This window comes from Chionomys nivalis, chromosome 4 (genome assembly GCF_950005125.1).
Source record: "Chionomys nivalis chromosome 4, mChiNiv1.1, whole genome shotgun sequence".
Classification (NCBI taxonomy): Eukaryota; Metazoa; Chordata; class Mammalia; order Rodentia; family Cricetidae; genus Chionomys; species Chionomys nivalis.
Genome location: NC_080089.1, coordinates 50,086,263 through 50,107,911, shown reverse-complemented (window position 1 = coordinate 50,107,911; position 21,649 = coordinate 50,086,263). Strand labels below are relative to the sequence as shown.

General features: G+C 44.2%; 1 protein-coding gene across 3 annotated transcripts; it reads left to right on the top strand.

The window, feature by feature from the left end:
* Positions 1-1,045: 1,045 nt before the first annotated feature.
* Positions 1,046-20,383, top strand: Layn (layilin). Of its 3 annotated transcripts, XM_057767380.1 has the most exons (8): positions 1,046-1,281; positions 1,857-1,880; positions 3,930-4,224; positions 9,913-10,070; positions 12,864-12,899; positions 13,829-13,912; positions 15,929-16,031; positions 17,726-20,383. In XM_057767380.1, exons 1-8 carry the CDS (start codon positions 1,197-1,199, stop codon positions 18,090-18,092), a joined length of 1,152 nt encoding a protein of 383 aa, XP_057623363.1. In that variant the 5' UTR covers positions 1,046-1,196; the 3' UTR covers positions 18,093-20,383. The 3 variants fall into 3 exon arrangements, with proteins under 3 accessions (XP_057623363.1, XP_057623365.1, XP_057623366.1); XM_057767382.1 differs by lacking the exon at positions 1,857-1,880; XM_057767383.1 differs by lacking the exons at positions 1,046-1,281; positions 1,857-1,880; positions 9,913-10,070; positions 12,864-12,899 and adding an exon at positions 13,663-13,675 and having other exon boundaries at positions 4,122-4,224; positions 13,809-13,912.
* The last annotated feature ends 1,266 nt before the right edge of the window (positions 20,384-21,649 follow it).

The following is a 21,649-nucleotide window of genomic DNA, read 5'->3' as shown; positions in this document are numbered from 1 at the left end:
CTGTCCCAGCTGTTTCCGCAACTCCAAGAGCTGCTGCTCCGGTCTCAGCTAGAGCTGCTGCTCCGGTCTCAGCTAGAGCTGCCCGACTACTGTTTGCTTAGACCTGGAGTGGGTGAAGACGGTGGGAGCATCGCTGCTATATTTTTTTTTTAAAGTTTCATTTTTATTTTGTGTTATGAGTGTTTTTCCTGCATGAATAAACACCACATGTGAGTCTGGTGCCCCTTTGGGTCAGAAGAGAGCAGGGGATCCCTTGGAATTGGAGTTACAGGTGATTGTGAGCTACCTATTTGGTTCATAGTTTTTTGACTCTATTGTTCAGATTATTTGAAAACCCGCTTACTATAAGACACAAATATAAACACAGCTTTTGTGGATTTAAAGGGGAGCATCCACTTAGGCTAGGTTGGTTATGGATGTTTTGGGCGGGTCAGATCATTCTTTTCTAGGGGAGTCATCTTTCTGTCCACCAAAGGCTGAACTCCACAAAACCACACCCACCTCTCAGTATGTGTCCTGTGCAAAGCAAATGACTTTCTAGCTGAGATTGGAAACTTTCCAGCTTCTGGTGGAGGACTCTTAAAAACTCCTGCTCTACCTCCTTTTGTGGAAGCTTCTGTCTGAAGCGCTCCTAGTCAGTATACACTGCCTGCCTCAGAATCCATTCCTCTCTCATCCTGGACTTTTTTGTCCCAGGAGCAGCCTGAGTCTGAAGCGTACGAAGGTGTGAGTAAGGGTCTTGTCACTTTGGCCCACTTGGTAAGAACTGGGTGTAGTGATGAAAGTAAGAGGTGATACTATTTGAAGACACTGCACTCTCTTCCTGTTGAGTGGGACTTTCCTCTCTGTTAGGCAAACGCAGGACCTCCCTGGGCGGCTCTCTCGGGAGAGCTGGCCCCTTCCGCTGCCTGCTCCCTCCAGTGAGCTAGCAGTTTCTCCAACCTGGAGCCTGGAGCACCAGACCAGGCCGTCGGGGGCGGGCCAGCCCAAGGGGCTGCCTTCGCCGCAGTGACGTCCCAGGAGGCGGAGGGGCGACCAACTAACGGACTCTGCGCCCTCCCGGACTCCTCCCAGTGCGGGGTCTGTGGGTCCATGGGAGATGCGGCTGCCTTGGTGGCAGTTGCCAGAACGCAGTCGCCTCTTTGCCCACTTCTCTGTCTTAGCACTGGGGTGGTGGAACGCTCTGGAATCCAGCAATGCAGCCGGGACCAGCGCTGCAGGCCGTGTTGCTGGCTGTGCTGCTGGCAGAACCGCGGGGTTCGAAGGGTCGCCTGCTGAGCGGTGAGTGTGAGCCCCGGGAAGAGGGTTGGTAGGGTTGACGCGCCCAGTACACCCCAGCTCTTGAGGATTATCTTCAGGGCCACCGCACCCCCACTCTGTCCTTTCGCGTAGTGAGGGGGTCAGCGATCCCAAGATCCGCTCTGGGACCCTGTCTGTCCTTCTGAGTTCTCTGCTTTCAGGGAGCAAATGTGCAGCAGCCAGCTCCGGTTCCTGGGCTACCCTGGGTATCCTGAAACGCTCGAAGTTCATTCTCGCTCAGGGGTTACCAAGGGGTGAGTGGGAGGATAGCCTGGGTGGGGCAGTGGGCAAACTCGCTCCAATGATGCCCCTCCGCCTGCACCCTTGAGCATTGCTGCTCGGTGCAGTGCCTGGATCCTTCTGGTGGAGGCTGCCAATTCTGGATGTGCGGGACTGTGGGAAGCCTACCTGTTACTCTTGCTCTCCTCTGAGGGGTTGGTGGCTGGCCTGGAATGGGAGCGCTTGGAGATTAGGAAAGCAGTCTAGTTAGAAGGAACGGAACCAGTCCTGCCAGGCTCCAAGAATGACTCTGCTTCCTTCCTTGTGTGTCACTGCAGCCTCGGACTTGGACCCCAGAGGAGGTACAGTGCTCTGACTTCTTTCTCCTTCCACTCGGTCTGCATGTCTGGGAGAGAGTATCTATATCTTTTTATCAGTTCCCCTTTGGTCAAAGAGGGACGGAGGAAAATGGGAATCTCCACTGTATCCCAGCTCGTGGGCCTGATTTAAGGAATCTAACTTTGGTTTCAGGATGGGGATGTGGCTCAGCTCAGCAGAGGAGCAGCGAGGGTTAGAGCTGCATGGCTCTGCACTTGGTGGTGATGGGAGACCTCCTGCCTGCCCTTCCCCTTCCTGCAAATGAGAAAAGAAAGACACTTCCTGAAGGCAGGGGAACCAGATGGGTCCTGGGCCGCCTTCCAGCTCTGGTGCTCCCTGGCACTCGCTAGCATACAGGGGATGTGTGCAGTCATCCCGGACTGTGCAGGAAACCCTATCAAGGTGTTAAGCTTTCTCTTGGCAGTCTGGCCTGGAACGTGGGGATGCTAGAAAAGACAACTCCAGTTTCTGTTGTGCCAGTAGCCATGTTGGGAGAGGCCAGGGCCCCTCTGCCTTCCTCTGCTACGCACATTCTCCTTTTCTCTGGACACCTCCCCAGTGAGCAAGACCAGCTTCTGAGCACTCCTCATCCTCCCGGGAACCCGTCTTGCTACAGACTTTTTGTTTAGCAGCAACAGCGCCTTCTAAAGGGAAGAGGTACAGAACACTCCCAGCTCCTTGCTCAAGTGTGGAGTTGGGGGGAGAATTTAGCACTGTCTGTGGTCTTTTGACCTGTATGCTGGACAAATATTGAAAATAATAAACATTGTCTGGCTCCCTGCAGACAATGTTGGGGAAGTTGGAACACTCCAGAAGGCCTGGCAAGAGGCTCAGAAACTAAAATCACTTATGCGTTACTTGGTGGCAGCCATTCACACCTGAAGCCTACAGTTCGGTTCTTTTATTACAAGGGACTAGTCTCCTTGTTGAAATTTGTCCTTTATTTTGTACACTGAAATCCAGAGTCGAGCTATGGGCTCCTGTGGGTTAGGAATTGGCATGTCTGTATTCTCGATATCTAGCACATCAGGCAAGGAGGAATCACGCAATAAATGTTGGCTGAATAACGGGGCAACTAGGCTAGGTTTCAGTTGCAGCAAGATCAGTCATCCAGACACAAGCTAAGGCGGTCTGTGCTGGTGAACAGTTTGCTACTTGCTGCTCAATGGGGTCTCATCCATTTTTCTACAACTGTCTTCAGTCCTTCAAGTGTCAATCAAATAAGACATGTGCTCCCAGTGCAACCTGAGCCTATCAGAGAGTGGGGCACCATCAATACAACTCAGTGATCCTGGTATGACTTTATAATCAGATCTGGGTCCTGGCTCTGGCAGTGCTGCTGATGGCTCTATGACATCAGTTCCCTCATTCATGAAGTGAGACATAAATGGTCTTGACATTAGACAACTGTTACAAGGACTAAAGGAAAATAATCTTTATAAAAATAAAACCTTTACTATAGCTAATGGAACATGGAAAAAGTTCGGAAAACTCTAGCTATTATCTTTCTGTCAGAGATCTGATTATCAGTAACAGAAAAACTCATGGATGCTCTTAGCTTCTGCTCACACCAGAGACTGAGCAGGCTAGTCCCTGTATAGACAGGGGACTTTGGGGCCCATGACTGACTTCAGAATGCTCCTCTTTACTGAAGGAACCCTTAACGGTAACACTTACTTTAAGCCCCCATAATTCACTGGGACTTCCTAAGGGCATGAATGTCTTATTTATATGCATTAAGTGAAGTCAAAATATTTACCTATTCTCTTTAAAACACAAAAACATCTTTAGCAATCTGCCCTGAAACAAAAATATAGATGCCCTACACAATACAGGCACTAGAGTTTAAAGCCACTGTTACTTTGTGTTGGAAAGAATACTAATTTTCTCTAAAAAGCCCAAGTGATAAGAATCCACAGATGAACCATCTGAATTCCTGCCCAGAGACAGTTTCATTCAGATGTGTCTAAGTACATCTGCTCTGATACACTTTCTTGGGGCACTGAAACAGGTTGCCTTCTTTTTTTCCCTAGGGCAGCTGGTCTGCTGGGGAGGGACTCGGAGGCCATGCTACAAAGTCATTTACTTTCCTGAGGCTTTTCAAAGACTGAACTTTGAGGAAGCCAAAGAAGCCTGCAGGAGAGATGGGGGACAGCTAGTCAGTATCGAAACAGAAGATGAGCAGAGACTGATAGAAAAGTTCATTGAAAACCTCCTGGCATCTGATGGTGATTTCTGGATCGGCCTCAGGAGGCTGGAGAAGCAGGGCAACAACACAGCCTGCCAAGACCTTTATGCTTGGACAGATGGAAGCAGATCACAATTTAGGTAAGTGTGTGAATCCCGCAGCAGCTGGTTCCCTTGAACATAGCTCAAAAAAGAGCCAAGCAGGACCCACAGTCAGATTCATGAGAAGGTCTGGCAGTAACAACAGAATGGCTACAGATCCGAGCAGTATGGCAAAGATGGAGAACTCAGCCTTGACTTGGGCCCAAAGTGCCCTGTTCAGGTAGGTGAATCCCAGCAGCAGGTTTTTTTGTTTTGTTTTGTTTTGTTTTTTTTAAATTTTCGAGACAGGGTTTCTCCGTAGCTTTTTGGAGTCTGTCCTGGAACTAGCTCTTGTAGACCAGGCTGGCCTCGAACTCACAGAGATCCGCCTGCCTCTGCCTCCCGAGTGCTGGGATTAAAGGTGTGCGCCACCACCGCCCAGCTCCCAGCAGCACTTTTTAAATAGCACACCATGCTTGGCACCTATGGTTCTGGCTCTCTGACCCATGGAGCTAAGACTGTGTACCTTGAGAAACTGAAGGTGCATAAAGATAGGGCAGGGTAGGACTCCAGACCAGAGGGAATCAGGATAAGGGCAAAAACCCCTCTTCCTCTACAGACTGGCCAAGGGTGGAGACTGAAGAAAACTACAGTTTGTAGAAAACTCCTCAACTCACAGCATCAAGACACTGATAATCACTCACACCCACCATGTCCCATGATGCTGTCATCATCTCTTCCTAAAAACTACAGAAACATGGGCAGACACTTCAAAAATATCAACATGGCAAGGCAAATATGGAAAGGGAACAATCTACCAAAGAGTTAATCTTTGTATGATAAAGAGTTGTAAGTCGATTTAACTACATAGGTGATAAAATACAAAGGCCTCAAAGACAAACGACCTAAACGAGAGTTCACAATGAAGAAAATCGAATTTACTATGCAATTATATGGAAAAATGTATAATCACCATCAAAAGCATAAAGATGAAAAGGTGGTTTATCTGGGCTGCAGAGATGCCTCGGTAGTTAAGAGCGCTGGCTGCTCTTGCAGTGGATCCAGGTTTAGTTCCCAGTACCCACATGGCAGCTCACAATTGTCTTTTATCTCCAGTTGGGGGGGGGGGGTTACTCCCTCTTCTGGACTATACGGCACTGCATGCACATGGTACACAGACACGCAATCAGTCAAAACAATCATATGTATAAAATAAATAAATATTTTTAAAATGATAGTTTATCTGTTACATTAAGGCAGCACACCAGCTCTCACTCTACTGGATTATATATCATCATCTTCATATAAGTTGTAGAAGAAGCTCCTCTGACATTCTTACAGCCTTTTCTTCCTGGAAGAAATTTTGAAAGAGGAAGTTCAGAGTAGGAAGTATATTTCTCATCTCTGAAGATGATCTTAGAACCACACTGACACTTGCTGACATCCCACCTTTACTGTCCCTACATAACATACCCTACCCCTGCTGCCGGTCTCAATGGCTGACTTTGTAGCATAATCAGACATCATCTCTGAAGAGCATGAGGCTCTAGTCAACTTGTTCTTCTCAGCCTGGACTTAGTGTGCTTTCTCATTGACTTTCAAAAGTAGGATGTGAACATGAAGATATTCCCCAGCACATAAACTGAAAGGCTCTTCCTACCAATAACATACAGCAGCAAACCACCTCCTCCTAATACAGAGTATATAACGTCCTGCCTAGATACTGACAGCTCTTCTTGTCTTGCCATGTGGTAACTAACCATGGCTCGGGGCTTGATTATATCCTTGCTATGTCTCCTAACAGAAGTGTTCCTCTCTGGAAACTACGTACGTGCAAACTCCCAGATCATAGCATTGCAGAAATGAGAAGTACGAACTCCACAAGCGACAATGGGGTCCAGTGGAGGAGCTGCTGCTCTTATCCCTTGGCTCCAGGCCCATGTATTCTACTCTTAGAGATACGGGGTTATGGAACTTGTTGCTTTAAAGTATACACTGCTACCTGGAGAATGACGTTCCTCTCCAAAGTTCCAATACTTTGAGGCTGATGCTTCAGCTGTCTTTTCAACAAGCTCTTCCAAGAGTCAAGCTGGTAGCTTTGGGATGGGGTCAAATGTAATCTGACAAGGAATTCCTAAGACCAGGGGGCTAGTTTTATACCTTCATTGCTACACTGGTCTTTTGCCTGATGAGACTATATTTGGGGTCTTACTTTGATAGATAAAATACTATTTCCCCCTTTGGGTAGTGGATCTGACTAAAACCCTGAGGTAGAAAAAGCAAACTTAATGCCCAGATTCTATCTGTTTCTACCAAAATGAGTAACTGTCCCTTTCAGGGTCGTGTAGCTAACTTACCAAGTAACGTGTTGGTCTCCTTAATTACTAGTGTTATCCTATCCCCTTCTCAACCTTCCCTCCCTCTGTTGGTGCTATCATTACCAGACCATCTCTGGGGTCACCTGGAATGTCTCAGGTTGGAATTAGCGTCAATCTTAATATTGGTCTCTACTGCTGGAAGGCTGGATATTTGTCGGTAGTCACAGCCAGATCAGTCTTTCTGTGTGCAATCCAAACTGTTGAGTCCATGCAGAGCCTCCACGATTATTGTTCTTATTTATCTATTGAGCTGCTATGGGTGTGGCTGAGAACAACTGGTTGGCATCGTTTTGCTCATTCATTTCTGTCTCCCTGGTTGTCTAGTGCCAATTCTGTGGAAGATACTCCCTGCTGGGCGTATCACATGAGACACAATTCTCCGACTTTGTGATCACTTCTTTATCTCTCCTCACTTCGTTCCGTCCAAGATGTCATTATCTCCTATCTTCATCCTTTTTCTTTTACATTCTTACTGGTTGGCTGTGCACCTTCATTTCCCCCAAGTTTGACATATTTTATCCTCCAGAAACTTCTACTTCCTTATAAAGTGTCAAATGAGGTATACTAACTAGAGTTCCAGCCAGTTTGAGGTTGTCCCCTCACCACTGGCTTTCAAGGCCATCTCCTGGTGCAGCTGCAGTGAAGCTTGTAGTCATCTCTGCTTGTTTGACTTCACTTAGATGCAGGATTGAGCTGACTGTATCAACTAGTCACAAGGGACTCTTCCGCACACGGGGCGTGAGCTGAGGAAGAAGCGCTGGTACAACTGTGAGAAATGCCTGCGCCTAGGCCTTCCTTAAGAGTCTCTTTCTGCTCTGACTCCCACTCAAAACTGGCCATCTGTCATAAAGGTCACAGTAGTACTCTCAGATGCAAAATATAAAACCTCCAGAACCCAAAGAGACCTGCCAAGTGCTATGCTTCCCTTAAATTATTGTATAATATAGTGGTTTGCATTAAATTTGAAAGGGATGATCTCTAGACATCTATATATCCCATCAAAATGATGGGCCCTGAATATTCATTGAGTTTTTCTCCAACTTTCTGGAATACATGAGTCTTACTAAGGTCTCCAACATATTATCCTTGTTTATCCGGTTTAATTGGCACAGTGGTCAGCAGTATAAAGGGCCAGTATGATCTTCACAATTCATACGCAATTCAGGAATTATAACCGGGTGTGAGGAAAAAAATCAAAATAAGGCAAAACCATAAGTGTATACTGTTATATGTTTTCAATGAACGTAAGCTGTTCCGTGGTCTCTTGAATGTGTTCCCCAGATCTGCATACTTCTCTAGCAAAGATATCACTACAGAACAGCAGCCACATTAGGTTCTACAAGGTTGAGTGTGTGCTCCTCTTGTATAATCCTTTAGGGTCTGGGTTTTGCAGGACAGGCAGAGAGAGCACTGCGCTGTGCACTGTCAGGTCTTTAAGGCACCACTGCCTCCTGCCATCTACCTCAAGATAAGATGCTGTGCTGAGGGGAATGCATTCTCAGAGGTTATGCTTGGGGTTCTATACCATGATAGCCTAAGGAGTCAATGTGGAACTATACCAGCTACTAGACAGGTCTCTTCAGAGGCCCTGGGTTCCATCCTCAGCAAGCCCTAAAAATGGGGTTGTTGAGACACACTGGCATATAATGTGGTCCTTCCGACTCCAGAGACGGAAGCTGGAAGATCGGGTTCGTGTTTGGCCTCAGATGGCTAAAGGCCCACCTGGAAGAGCTACACTAGACCTTGTCTCACAACAACAACTGAAAAATTAGAGCCAATTAATATATATTATACATATATTTACATATATAATATTTTGGAACTGGGCCAGTGACACTGGTTAAACCCACTGTGAGCTGACTGATTGATTACCTTGTCCCAATGTGCTCTGACTCCAATGTGTGGCTTTCATGTCATCAATGACTATTTATAACCCATGCTTAACAAATCTAGCAATATTTAGACATAACCCCCTTCCCAAGTGTATGGTTATTTGGTTAAATAGCCAAAGGTCCTTCTGGAGAAAGAACAAAAGAAATTGTTATCATAGACACCTGCCACAGCATCATAGGATTTTCCTTCTAGGCATCTGGCCTCTCCCCTTATCTGTGAGTTATGAGACTTAAAACTGGCTCTAGTCCAAAAATATTCTAGGAATCAATCTCTCTCTCTCCCCGCCTCCCTCTCCCTCTCTGAGATGAAGTAACATGAACCCATAAAGCTTTGGGGGAGGCTGGTTGTGCTGGAGTTAACTAATGAGGCACAAAGCCCACTCTCCACCAAGACCCCCCCAGATGTTCATGCATAATATCCAGAGTTTTACCATATATTCAGCTCTTGTCCAGAAAACACTTTCAACACAGTAGGTGCCACAAAGGATCTTCCTTTTAGCAGACTGTATCCCAGCACTAACGTAAAGTCACACTGTGGTGTTACCAGGCATGTCTCCTAGCCAGTCCTCCTGAAGAGAGGCTTGAGAAGACATGAGCAGAGCAGCAGCATCTAGATAAATAGTCTGAGAGTTGGGCAGAAGCAGATCAGATACTCAGGCAGACAACAAAGCCCAGACCTCAATTGGCAGATGGGGTAAGTACTTAAAAACTTCTCCTCAGTGGGCTCCAAGACCTTCTGGTTCCCATATAGGCAACAAGGTGGCAGCACCACCCAGTCCCAGGAACTGGGTGGTAAAGCTAAACCTGCGGTGAACCCTTTCAAGGAGCTAAAGAGGCAAAAGGAAGATACCTCAGAGTGGAGGCAAAGAGCGTATTTCCTTGATCCTATGCAAATGATTTGAAAACTAACCAAGACCAAGATGGCTTCCTGTCCCCTTCCCCAGCCTATCTCCTACTTTGGCAGCCTCTAAATTTTGGGATATCCCCTTCAGATTCTTCACCTTCTCATCCATCATCTGGGGCTGGTGTGGCAGAGGTATCTATTGGAAAGTAGCAAGATGGAAGCAGGGAGAGCTTTGAGAGAGAGAGACGCCATATCTCTCCTCAGTATGTATGATTTCTGAAAAGATAAGCCCAACTAGCACAAAGCCAAAAAAGAAGGCAGGCATTAAGACCTTCCAGACTCGCTCTGTGCTAGCTGCTATTTCTCATAATTATTTCGCAGACATAAGAACATAATATATTCCTCCCTGCAAAGAGGTTGTGGCAAATGTCAGATGATTGATTATGACAGCCACACTGGATCAACAGCATGTGTCTACTTGCTGGCAGTGCTTCAATTCTTCCTTCTCTCTGCATTGTGCTCTGAAGCAGACTCTGACACTTGCGGATCAATGGAACCTCATGAGAAAGTAGGGACATGGAAGTCGTAGGGTGTGTTTCTCCAGTTATCTCCATTGTCCTTCCTTTCCCTTCAGGAACTGGTATGTGGATGAGCCGTCCTGTGACAGCGAGGTCTGCGTGGTCATGTACCATCAGCCATCGGCACCACCCGGCATCGGGGGCTCATACATGTTCCAATGGAATGATGACCGGTGCAACATGAAGAACAATTTCATTTGCAAATATGCTGATGGTAATGAAACTTTTCCCCCAGTTATATGGCTAAATTTCCAACCTCTTTCCCCATTTCAAAAACAGCTGCTGGTACCAAGAACTTAGTCTGTGCTCCCTGAGAAAGCTTGTTGCAAATGTCAGCAACATTAAACTTTGAAAATTCTTGTAAGTGGAAATGTGAAGACACTTCCTCCCTGAGAAACAGTTTTAGCAAAGGAGAGGCAAAAGGAGGGATGGTAGGGAAAAGGTTCTAATTTACTTAGGATGCAAAGCAATACTTATGTGAACATCTGATAAAGGCCTCTGCTGTGAACAGGCACAAACTCACTCATTCCATGTGTGTTTGGCTGTGGGAGCCAGGAATAAGCTGAGGGTTGCTTCTGCAAGTCCTCTGGCAGCCACATGAGATTATGTCCTGAAATCTAAGGCAACATAATAACCAGAAAAGGCAAAATACCCCAACTTCACTGGCAGGCTTAGACAGCGGGCACTTTGATGAAGAAGTTTAAAAGTCTCCAGCCACCCACCTCTAGATTTGCCTTGCAAATTCAACTTGCATTTGCTTCCAGATCTGTAAAGAGTTGGAACTGGCAAAAACCCCACAGTCTCGCTCTACTGAGTTCCTAGAATCCTTTATTAAAATTGACTCAGAATTAAACTCATTCTTGCTATGTCCCTGAAGTTTCTCACTTCCCTGAAGCCAACTGCTTGGGCCCAACTCCACAGCCTTTCCCGACAGGAGCAGAATGACTTGTTAGTTGTATCTGTTATGATTTGGGACTAAATACTATTGCCATTTTTAGCTGCTTGAACTATGTTATCCTCTGGTGGCAAGTTTGTGCTGGAAGATGTTTTTCCTCGCCCATTCTAGCCTTAGATGAACCCTTCTCTGTGCCCTGTCTTTCCCACATACACAGTTGCCCAGGGAGAGAGAGGCTGCAGAGACCTGGACTGGCTCCGCAGACCACCTTCTCAGAGCAGTGAAGGAAAGTGCTGGTTATACACAGATTTTTCTTCTATCGTTTTTGTTTATTAGAGTCTATTAACTTTATGGTTTAAGTGTTTGTACATTTTTAAAAACATAATTCTTTATTGACTCTTTGAAAATTTCACATCATGCATCTCAATCCTGCTCACCTCCCAGTCCTTCCATATCCACCTCTCACCCCTGTAGTATGCTCCCCCCCCCAAATTAATTCAAAACAAAACAAAACAAAACCCACCTCACCCCTCCATCTTCCCAACACCTCTTCATTCGTCCTAGTGTGATGTGATGTGCCACACAGTACACCCTTTCGTCCAACCAGCACCACCTGCAAAATGTTCATCACGGCCAATGTGCACTGATGTGCTGTGTTCACGGCCAGTGTGCGTTGATATTCTGTGCACTCATGTGCTGTGTTCAGGGCCAGTGTGCATTGATATGCTGTGCACGGATGTGCTGTGTTCACGGCCAGTGTGCACTGATATGCTGTGCACTGATGTGCTGTGCTCATGGTCAAGTGTCAGTGGTCAGAATTACACTGTCTATGGGAATCACAGGGTGTCAGAAGATAAGCCCTTTAGCAGAGTTAGATTCATCCACATCTGTTGTTTTATCTTTACTAAATAGCACAATTATGTCTGCTTATGGTTTTAATTTTTATTTAGATTTATTTAGTTGAAATTCCTTTCAGCTAATTATTAGCTATAAAATTTAAGCAGGTTATTCATTCCCTTTATTTTAGTTTTTCTGTGTACAAAGTAAGAATAGTAATAAGCCCCCCTTATAAGCCTGTTATCAAAATTGTTTTTATATAACACTTAGGATGATTTCTAGGATCTAGTAGGCACTATGTGGGTAAGTTTGAAAGTAAATAAACAGACTTATATCATGCCTATACACACATATGCAAAGATAGAAGATAAGGGCTGGAGAGCTGCTCAGAAGTTAAGAGCACTGACAGCTCTTTCCAGAGGTCCTGAATTCAATTCCCAGCCACCACGTATACATGGGGGCTCACAAACATCTGTAATGAGATCTGGCACCCTCTTCTGGTGTTCAGGGATAATACAGGCAGAACACTGTATACATAATAAATCTTAAGGTGGGGATAAAAAAGAAAGTTTAAGCATTACTTCCCTTTCTGAATGAAATTCCTGTTATCTGGGCCTGAAAACTATAATCTCTAAAAACCTTCAGGATCCTATGAATCCCAGGCATGTGATTGTTGTAAGAACCTCAGTGATAATACCAGGTCATCCAACAGCAAAAACATTTGCCATAAGTTGTCTGTGTGACATAAAGCTCTTAGGAATGTTTTAAGCATCACAAGGCTAATCACCAGTCTCTGCCTTGAAACTGGGCAATCCCTCAACCACTTCCGCTTCCTGCAGACCAAGTGTTTGTTGCTCTCTGAAATGTCCTCAGTAGGAACTGATAAAATATCTTGGACCACTTTAAGACGGTCTCAGCCAGGATTGCAGTGGGGGAGTAGGGATCAATGCTGAAGCCCAGGCAGCTCCATGCTGATAAGGTGGAGTTTGTATAACAGCACACGGGATCTCAATATACTATTTTTGTGTGCATTTGGAAAGCCTAATATTAAAGTTCTTAAATACTTTTTAAAACAGCACTGAAGAGTAAAGCTGAAGAAAGGCTAGTATTCGTGTACAATTAACTCTTTGTCTTAGGAAACCTACCTCTGGTATCTGATAATAATAATTAATAAAATGATAATAAACGGAGTTTATTAGAATTAGATGCCACACTAGCTGGTTTCATTCAGATGGAGGAAAATGTAACTATTGTTTTTGTTTCTTTCTGCTACAGAGAAACCAAGTACAACACCTTCTATAAGGCCTGGAGGTAAGTCTATCCTGTGAGATTCAGGTTCATTGGGGTCATTTCAGTCCCATCCATAGATTTAAAACAACGCCTTTAGAGCAGATTACTCAGCACAAGACCACTGGCGTTTACCCAAACAACAGGGACAGATGTCTGTCGCCTCCCATTGTGGCTTCCAGCTCATCATGCTCACTCCTGCCCACTGTTACCTATACTGATGGAAACGGAAAAGTAATAGTTTGAAAATTACATTTGGTATGTTTATTCTTATTATTGATATAAAGGGAGTAATTTAATCTGATGAAGTAAGAAATGAGCCCAGCTGATTCTTTATGGTCCTAGCAGTAAGCCATTGTACCTCCCCCTACGTACTTCAGCCCTTTATATTGCTTGTTGGCTGTTTTAGTGCCTGATCATGGGCAAAGTTTGCACCAAAAATATGAAGACATAATGGGGAGATGGCTCAGTGGATGAAGCCACTGTGCACGCTCAAGGACCTGAGTTAGAACTCCAGAATCCATCTCTACAAGCTTGGCACAGTGATGTGTACCTCTGACCCTATTACTGGGGAGGCAGAGAGAGGGATTACCTGAGAGCTAATCTACCTGAATCTGTAAGTTCCATGTTCAGAGAAACTCTCAAAACACAAGGTGAGGAACAGTAGTGGAAGACATCTGATGTCAACCTCTAGCTTATGTACACACACACATACATACACACACACTACACAGATACATATTTTTGCACATACACATGAGCACAGGAATACACACACACAATGAAGACAAACCTCTAGTGCAACAAATTCCAACTTTACTGTGTGTATCAGTGGCATTGGTCAAATCACTACTGTTTTCTTGCATCCCTGCTACATGTGTCAAAGGACCCCAGGGCATGCCTGGACTATAGCACCTTCTTCAAGTTCTCAAGTCCATATGTATCTCTCTCAGGTGAAGCAACTGAGCCAGCAACACCAGCACTTCCAGAAGAAACACAGAAAGAAGACACCAAAGAAACATTTAAAGAAAGCAGAGGTACTTGGGAAGGGTGATGGGACTCGTGTGACTAGAAATTACCTATGGTTACACTCCCTACTTTCTTCTGCATACAGTTCCTTAAAATGCGAAATTAGGCAAAGATCATGATGTTGCAAGCACTGTATAAAATGCTAGGTTTCATTAGTGAAATATGTAATGGGTGCTATCCTAAGACGACTGAAACCAGGCAGGAGGTGGCAGGTCCTGCCCATCTCCAAGACTTGTGAACTTACCTGACCATGGGAAGTGGGACAAGCTAGGGACTGAGAGAAAGGATGTAGAAAAACAAGAGTAAAATAACCCAAGCCATAATATATGTCATCTGGGACCAACATTCATCTGTAAACCAAACTGAAGAAATGGGAAGGATAAACATCTAGAAGTCTGCATCATAAAAGGTAAAGGAAAGACGGGGTGATGAACTGGAGTGCTAATGAGCTTTGGACCTCACTTTCACCCTGAGTTTCAAAAGGGAAATCTGGGGTTTTGTCACTGGGCAACTTAACTTTAAAAAAATCCTCTGTGTTTCAGTTTAATCATTTAGTATTTTTCATATCTAGCTGACAGTATTATCAGTTTCATAAAGTAAAATGTAATGTTTCCCTGCAATTCAGTTCTGACACTGAGGGTCTATGCAGTCTCCCCGCAAACCTTTAAGGGTACCTTCCATACCTCTCACATCAGACAGACATCCAGACAGACATCAGTCACGGGTCTCACAGTCCTCAGACCACCCGCACTCATGTTCCACTGGCTACACATCCTGCCAGGTTCTGTAATTCACTAGAACTCACAGAATTTAGGAATGCAGTGTCTGTACATCTTATTACACATGATCCAAGTTGAGAACAACCAAACACAGACACAGGCAGGGCAAGGTCTGGAAAGGTTTCAGATGGGGTCTTCTGTATCATCTCCCAGTGGAATCAGGACTATCAACCTCTTTGCTACAGTTTGACTATAAAATATCTTCTGAATGCTCATGTATTGAATATTTAGTCCCCAGGTGGTAGTGCTATATGGAAAATTCTGGAAACTTTAGGGTTTGGGTCATAGCTGGAGGAAGTGGGTCACAGGGAGCATGCCTGTGAATCTAATACATAGTGCCTGGTACGTTCATTTTTCTCTGTGTCCTGTTCACCATGATGTACACAGCCACCTCCTCTGCCATGTTTGCTCACCTCCATAATTCTTAAAAAGAGAATAAAGAGTCATCCAAAGTGGGTGACATTTGTAAAATTATAATGGTATTTTAAATGAATTCTCCATTTTCTGAGTGTGTTTGCTGTTTTTGATGATTGTCAGGTCTCTATCCTCACAGAAAGTGGGGGAGTGACGGGCTCTGAATGATCAGGAGCCTGAGTCAGTTAAATCAGAAGGGTTAGTTAGTCGCTGGCCCTCGATTTCTCTCACAGCCCCTGAAGGGAGCCATGTTCGTTCTGTGTCAAAGATGACAGGGTTCAGAAAAGAGGACCCCTAAGTGTTCTTCGCGGCACTCGGGGACCTAGCCGAAGCTGCTGGGCCTCAACCAGATGTGCTGGGAAGGGTCTGATGGACAACTTTATTGTGATCCTTCTCTTTCCGGCAAATGACTCTGAGACTCTGGTTTGATCTTTTCACTCGCTCTTCCCACCCCAATCTTGCGAAGTTCTGTGACTGCCCCTGGAGGCAAAGACATTCATGCTGCCCCCACAAAGACCTGTTTTACTAAGAAGTACACAGAAAAGGAAGATCGTTTTACTCTGGAAAAAATTATAAAACATGATCTTCCAATATTCGCCAGACTCCGAACTTTAAACTTGTTTACAGTATCACTTGGATTAACAGGTCCTGTAGAAAATGCTCATCTGTTGAAACTAGGGACTCTGCTAGCGAGGCAACTTCATCTGTTTCCTCCGTGTGCTGCTTGCAATATTCTATTGAATGTGCTTTTAAAGCTTGCTTTGAAACAACAGGTACAGAGAGACAGAAAAAGAGATCACCAGGGCTAATATATGCTTTTTTCTTTTTCAGAGGCTGCTTTGAATCTTGCCTACATCCTAATCCCCAGCATTCCCCTTTTCCTCCTACTGGTGGTCACTTCAGCTGCGTGTTGGATTTGGATCTGTAGGAGGAGGCAAGTAGAACCTTCATCATAAAAACCTTCACTCCCCTCTGCATTGAGACTTGGAGGTTGCCCAGGTGATGTCATTAAAAGCCATGCAAACTCCAAGAGAAGGATCAGTGCAGACTGAGAGTAAACTCTGGCTGACTCAAGGCTCTAGGTGCAGAGCAGACAAGCAGCAAGCATTTGTGCTAGGCTGTGATTAAGCTAGTGGTTCTGTATCCTTTGTTTCCTGTGTGTGTGGAAGGTAAAACAGTGTTATTCACTTCCTCTGTAGCCATGCATCACCCAGCAAAGCTCTCTCCTAAATGGAGGTCCTCGTTCCAAAAATGTCTATTGAGTAAGGAATGACTAATGGACCACATGAAAACTGTGTGTTCCAGAGCATTCTGGGAAGCATCTGACACAAAGCCAGTCCATTCAGAATGAATCAGCCAAATTCCTTTTAACTGACTTTTCTTTTATTGATTTCAAAAGTATATTGCTGCAAAGCAGCTAAACCAGGTAGCACAGGCAGCCTCTGTATGTAATCTGGGTCGTGTGCTCGTGTATTTTAGGTGCCCGCAACTGTCCTCAGTTACACTTTTGCCCCCCGTCACCGTGGTCTACATACAAAAAGGCTGGCAGTCTCACTTTTCAGAAGGAAAATCAAGGCCCAACTTAAGTCAGTATCACTTTGATGAGCAATTTGAAATAAATTTGTAAAATTTCAATGCAGAACCTATTCCTTTTAAAAATTCCCTTAAAGGGTTATTATGGTATTAAAGCAATGAATACACACATAACAAGCATATATTTATTGAACACTCAAAAGTATTAGCCATTGCTATAGTCATTTTGTTAGTAATTCTCTTGAATTTAAAATAGAATTCAGTTAAACAATTATAGATATATTTTTTTCCAATGGTTTACACTGCAGTTGGTTCTTCAAATGTATTTATTACTTTGCTAGGATTGGAGAATTACAGCTTTCTTCCCAAATCGTTTTCATTCTCTCTCTCTCTCTCTCTCTCTCTCTTTCTTCCTCCCTCCCTCCCTCCCTCCCTCTTTCCCTCCCTAACCCCCCTTCTCTCCCTCTCTCCTTCCTCCTTTTTCATTTTTTTTTATTTTTTCCTGTCTTCATTTTTTAAAAACAGTTCTCAGGATCAACCCAGGGCTTTCCACATGCCAGACAAGTAACATTTAGCTTTATCCCCAGTCCTTTAAACAATATTTTTTAAGCGCAGCAAACAAAATGCATTGGTAGAAAAATGAAGCAATTATACCACTACATAGTTCAGCAAAAATATTTCCCAAAATGAACCATTTCTTTATTAATGATTCTTAATGGTAGGTATAATTATAATTTTGAAGTACGGGTGAGTATAAGATATTTCAAAGCAAGTATAATAACTGATATGATATAGGAACACGATTTCTGTTGGTGATAGAGCCAATATTATTAATCCTACCCTTGTTACCTAAACTTTTAATGGTAGAATAGAAATAGACTAGAAATAGAAATAGCTAATTTTACGTAGAAATGAGATTTTTAGTATAATTTGTTTATCCTATTGCTTTCTGGCCCACATTCTCAAGGGAGTCCTGGAACCCAAGCTAGTGACGGTGAATGGCAGATGTAGGATCACCTCCCGCTTCATTAGGAACAGGAGTATATACTCTCAGTGCCCCGGGCTCAAAGACTCAGCCTGGTTCTCTTCTTCTAGGAAACGAGAGCAGCCAGACCCTACCACAAAGGAGCAACACACCATTTGGCCCACTCCTCACCGAGAAAACAGCCCCAACCTAGATGTTTACAATGTCATCAGAAAACAAAGTGAAGCCGATTTAGCTGAGCCCCGACCAGACCTGAAGAACAGCTCATTTCGGGTGTGTTCTGGTGAAGCCACTCCTGACGATGACGATGTAACTTGTGACTACGATAACATGGCTGTGAACCCTTCAGAAAGTGGGTTTATGACTCTGGCAAGTATGGAGAGTGGATTTGTGACCAATGACATTTATGAGTTCTCCCCTGACAGAATGGGGAGGAGCAAGGAGAGTGGCTGGGTAGAAAATGAAATATATTACTGAGACATATGGGAAAAACTGGCAAAAATGAGAAAAGAGAAGCAAAAGCGTCCTATTTCTCACAAGGAAAATGTTCAGAAAGTTGATGAAAATGCTCAGATCGGGTCTTGGGATAAACACAGCAGCTCCACAAGTTCCTACTGGGTCCCCAAGTTCGGGTTGTAACCCTTATTCCAGGGCCTCACCCAGCTCAGCCTGTGAGAAGGCACCTTGCCCCGGGGCTGCCATACAGCAGACCCTCAGCACCCATCAGCCAGTGGGTTTCAACAGATCGTCAAGGGCTCATGCTTTCAGTGGTCAGGATGGAGGTGTGACCGAGGAGCTTAGAAAGCCCACCTCTAGGTTCTGTTCTCCTTGCTCTCTACACCAGCAGCACATGTAATCATAAAAAGGCAGAAACTGGGGGATCGTCTCAAGGCCTGGATATGGAAGCCCCAAGCTGATCTGCACATCAACAATTCTCATATCTGCCCCCCACCCCACATAAAATCCGATAAAAAGCAGGAAGCAGAATGTTAGTCAGTGTGTGTCTACAGTCCTTCCTCTGCATGTAGCCTCAGGGGACTTTTTTTTTTATTCTTCTGACATCTAAACTTGGAAAAACCCAACTTGGAAATCCTTTAGTAAGTAAAAATGAAGTCTGTGTTTGCTTCAGCATTCCTTGTTCTCCTGGCTCAGACAGTCTGCGTTGTCTGGGGATGGGGGGAGGGCAGCACTGGAGACTGACTGTGTAGGCAGAAAGACTGGTGAAAGAAGCAGACACACTAAAGAGAAGAGGCAGGCTCCTCACCACAGAGAAGGCAGTCACAGGCATCACAGGGAGAAAGCTGGAATAGACCCTATTGTGTTCGACTCAAAGAGAAAACAGTGGTGTCCTTTGGGGCTTTCCATACGGGAATACATACAGATACACATATATTCTCCACTAAAGTGAGCCAGGACTCCATGAAATTGGGCAACTCCAGGACAGATGCAGAAAAAACTAAGAATTACTTGAGTAATGAAAAGTACCCCAACATAGGTAGAATTAACAGGCCTGTTGTTCTACAGGAAGAGCAGTGGCCTGCACAACACAATAGCTTATCACATATTGATAAATAACTACAAGAGAGTTCAAGGGCAGCAAACACAAAGTCATGATAAGGATATGAGGCTATGTATTGCCCTGGTTAGTCAGTACACATTGTATGTATGCCGATAAGTCACACTACTGTTAAAATTTTTATATTTAAAGAGATTGGGAATGAGAGTGGTCATTTGGAAAACTACACCATCACCAAGGAAGAATGAGTGGAAATCTGCAGATTACAGAATTCAGTTTACAATGGCCCACCTCTGGTAACATGTGGGATAATCTGAATATCAAAATCACTACCAGTTAAAGCAACAAGAGAGTGTGACCAACTTACTTTCATGAGGAACAGGATATTTACATGATTTCAAGTCCCTCACCCACAAAATCATTAATTACAAAAGCGACACAACGGGTAAACCCCACCTCCGTTAATTGATCAATGTGAACTTGTCAATAATGCAGTGTGCCGAGAGTAGAGACCGCACTGTGTGCAGTGAGAATGCAGCATCGCATCTGTGCTTTCCAGTCTAAGTGGACAAGCTGATCATAAGGAAGCCTTACTCACAAACAAGTTAATAGACAACCTGCAAAGTAACTGGACTGCAAACTTGAAGCCGGATGATAGTGAAAGCAAAAGCAAGACGGGAAGCTGCAGTTAGAGGGCAGTGAGAGAGGAGACAGCTCAAAGCACTGCTTGATTCTAAAACAGATCCCTTTCTTCCCTGCAAAGAAAAATATGAGAACACACTTGCATGAAGTCGGAGGATTAAACGGCAATCATGTATTAGTGCTAATTTCCTGATTTTTATGCTGCACTGAGGATATGTCCTGACAGGGGGAATGTCAATGTCGAAAATTAAAGTAATAAAGGATGAAGGACCACAGGTTGACAACTCTCTCATGTGCTTTGGGGTGGAGGAATGCACTGTGCACTGTACTTGCTGTCTTCCCTTAGTTAGAAATTATTTAAGGAAAAGCACTTACGAGTGTCAGCACCATCGTTATTGATTACATTAGTTCCATGGTGCCATCCATGTATCTGAGCTCAGCACACATGCTGTGGCTCAGAGCACCTAACAGTCTTTGATCCAAGACAAAAACAAATGAAGTTCTGACAGCCATCATCAGAACCCAGGTTCTGGCCCATCGCAGAGATGGCCCTCCTTAAAGGCAGCAGGGAGCTGTAATGAAGCACCTTGACCCACCCCGCCAATTTAGAGACTCCTTTTCTCCAAGATTCCTTCTCTCCCATTTGGAAATGCAAATAAGTTGTGCAATCTAGAATAAATAAACATTAAGGTGTCTTTCAACTCTAAAATTATTTTATTTCAAAATGATATTTTTCCTAACTTACTGAGTATAAGACAGCCTTTTGAACTTGTAATAAGAACACACATAATGGCAGAGACAGTTAAAAATATGAGGTTATGGGGACTTGCACCCTAAGAGGTGAAACCAATTCTGTATAGACCTTTGTTTCTTTCTAACGAAGATCAGTAAATGGTTACTAACTGCTAAGTAATATTAAGTTATCAGAGAGTCCTGAGTTTGAAGATCAGAAAAGGTGACCGAAACGAGTTATCAGATCAAGGATATTAGGAGAAACAGTCTCCCAAAAATATAGTAAGGGCAATTAAAAGTTTCCTAGAAAAAATGAATTATTAAATGTATAATAACCTGAATACGTACTTGAGCATTTTCTAGCACGTAAACATTCTAATCAGAAAATTATTCTACATTAAGGAGCTAACATTAGGACTGTACTGTAAATATCTGTTCTCACAAGTCCAAATAGACTTATAACTGCTTGGCTGTAGTTGTAGGAAAAGTCAGTACACTAAGGACCTTACCAGAAAACTGGGGGCAGCTTTAATTTTTTATATCACTAGGTGGCAGCATTAAGATGCCATAGAAATTTTGCCCACTACTAATCTTCAGTTTGTGTCAAATTCCTCCATCTAAAGCCAGAAGAGGGTCGGGTAGGGATAGAAGGTGGGGTAACACAGTAAAACAAAGTCGATAAGAACGTGGGCTCTGGGGTCAGGTGTCTAGGCTCCCAGTCTTCCTTCTGCCGCTCACTAGCTGTGCCATCTTAAACAAACTGCCTCATCATTAAAGCCTCCGTTTCTCCATCTCTAAAATAAGGATAATAGGGTCTGAGGTGATTATTCAGCCTGCAAAGTACTCGCCATACAAGCATGAGTTCAGATCACAGGCACCCACATAAAAAGCAGGACCTAGAATGCTCCCTATCACAGGGAGACAGAGACAGGGTGATTCCCAGGGTTCACCGGCCAGCCAGACTAGCTGAACCAGTTCCAGGCTCAGCCAGAGACCTTGTCTCAAAAGAATTAAGGTGGAGAGCAATAGAAGAAGACATTCATCTTCAAGCTCTGGCTTCTACACAAGTACACAGGAGCACATACATAAACACATAGACACACACAGTGCACTTGGTATATCTTAAGGGTTGGTTTGTGTATAG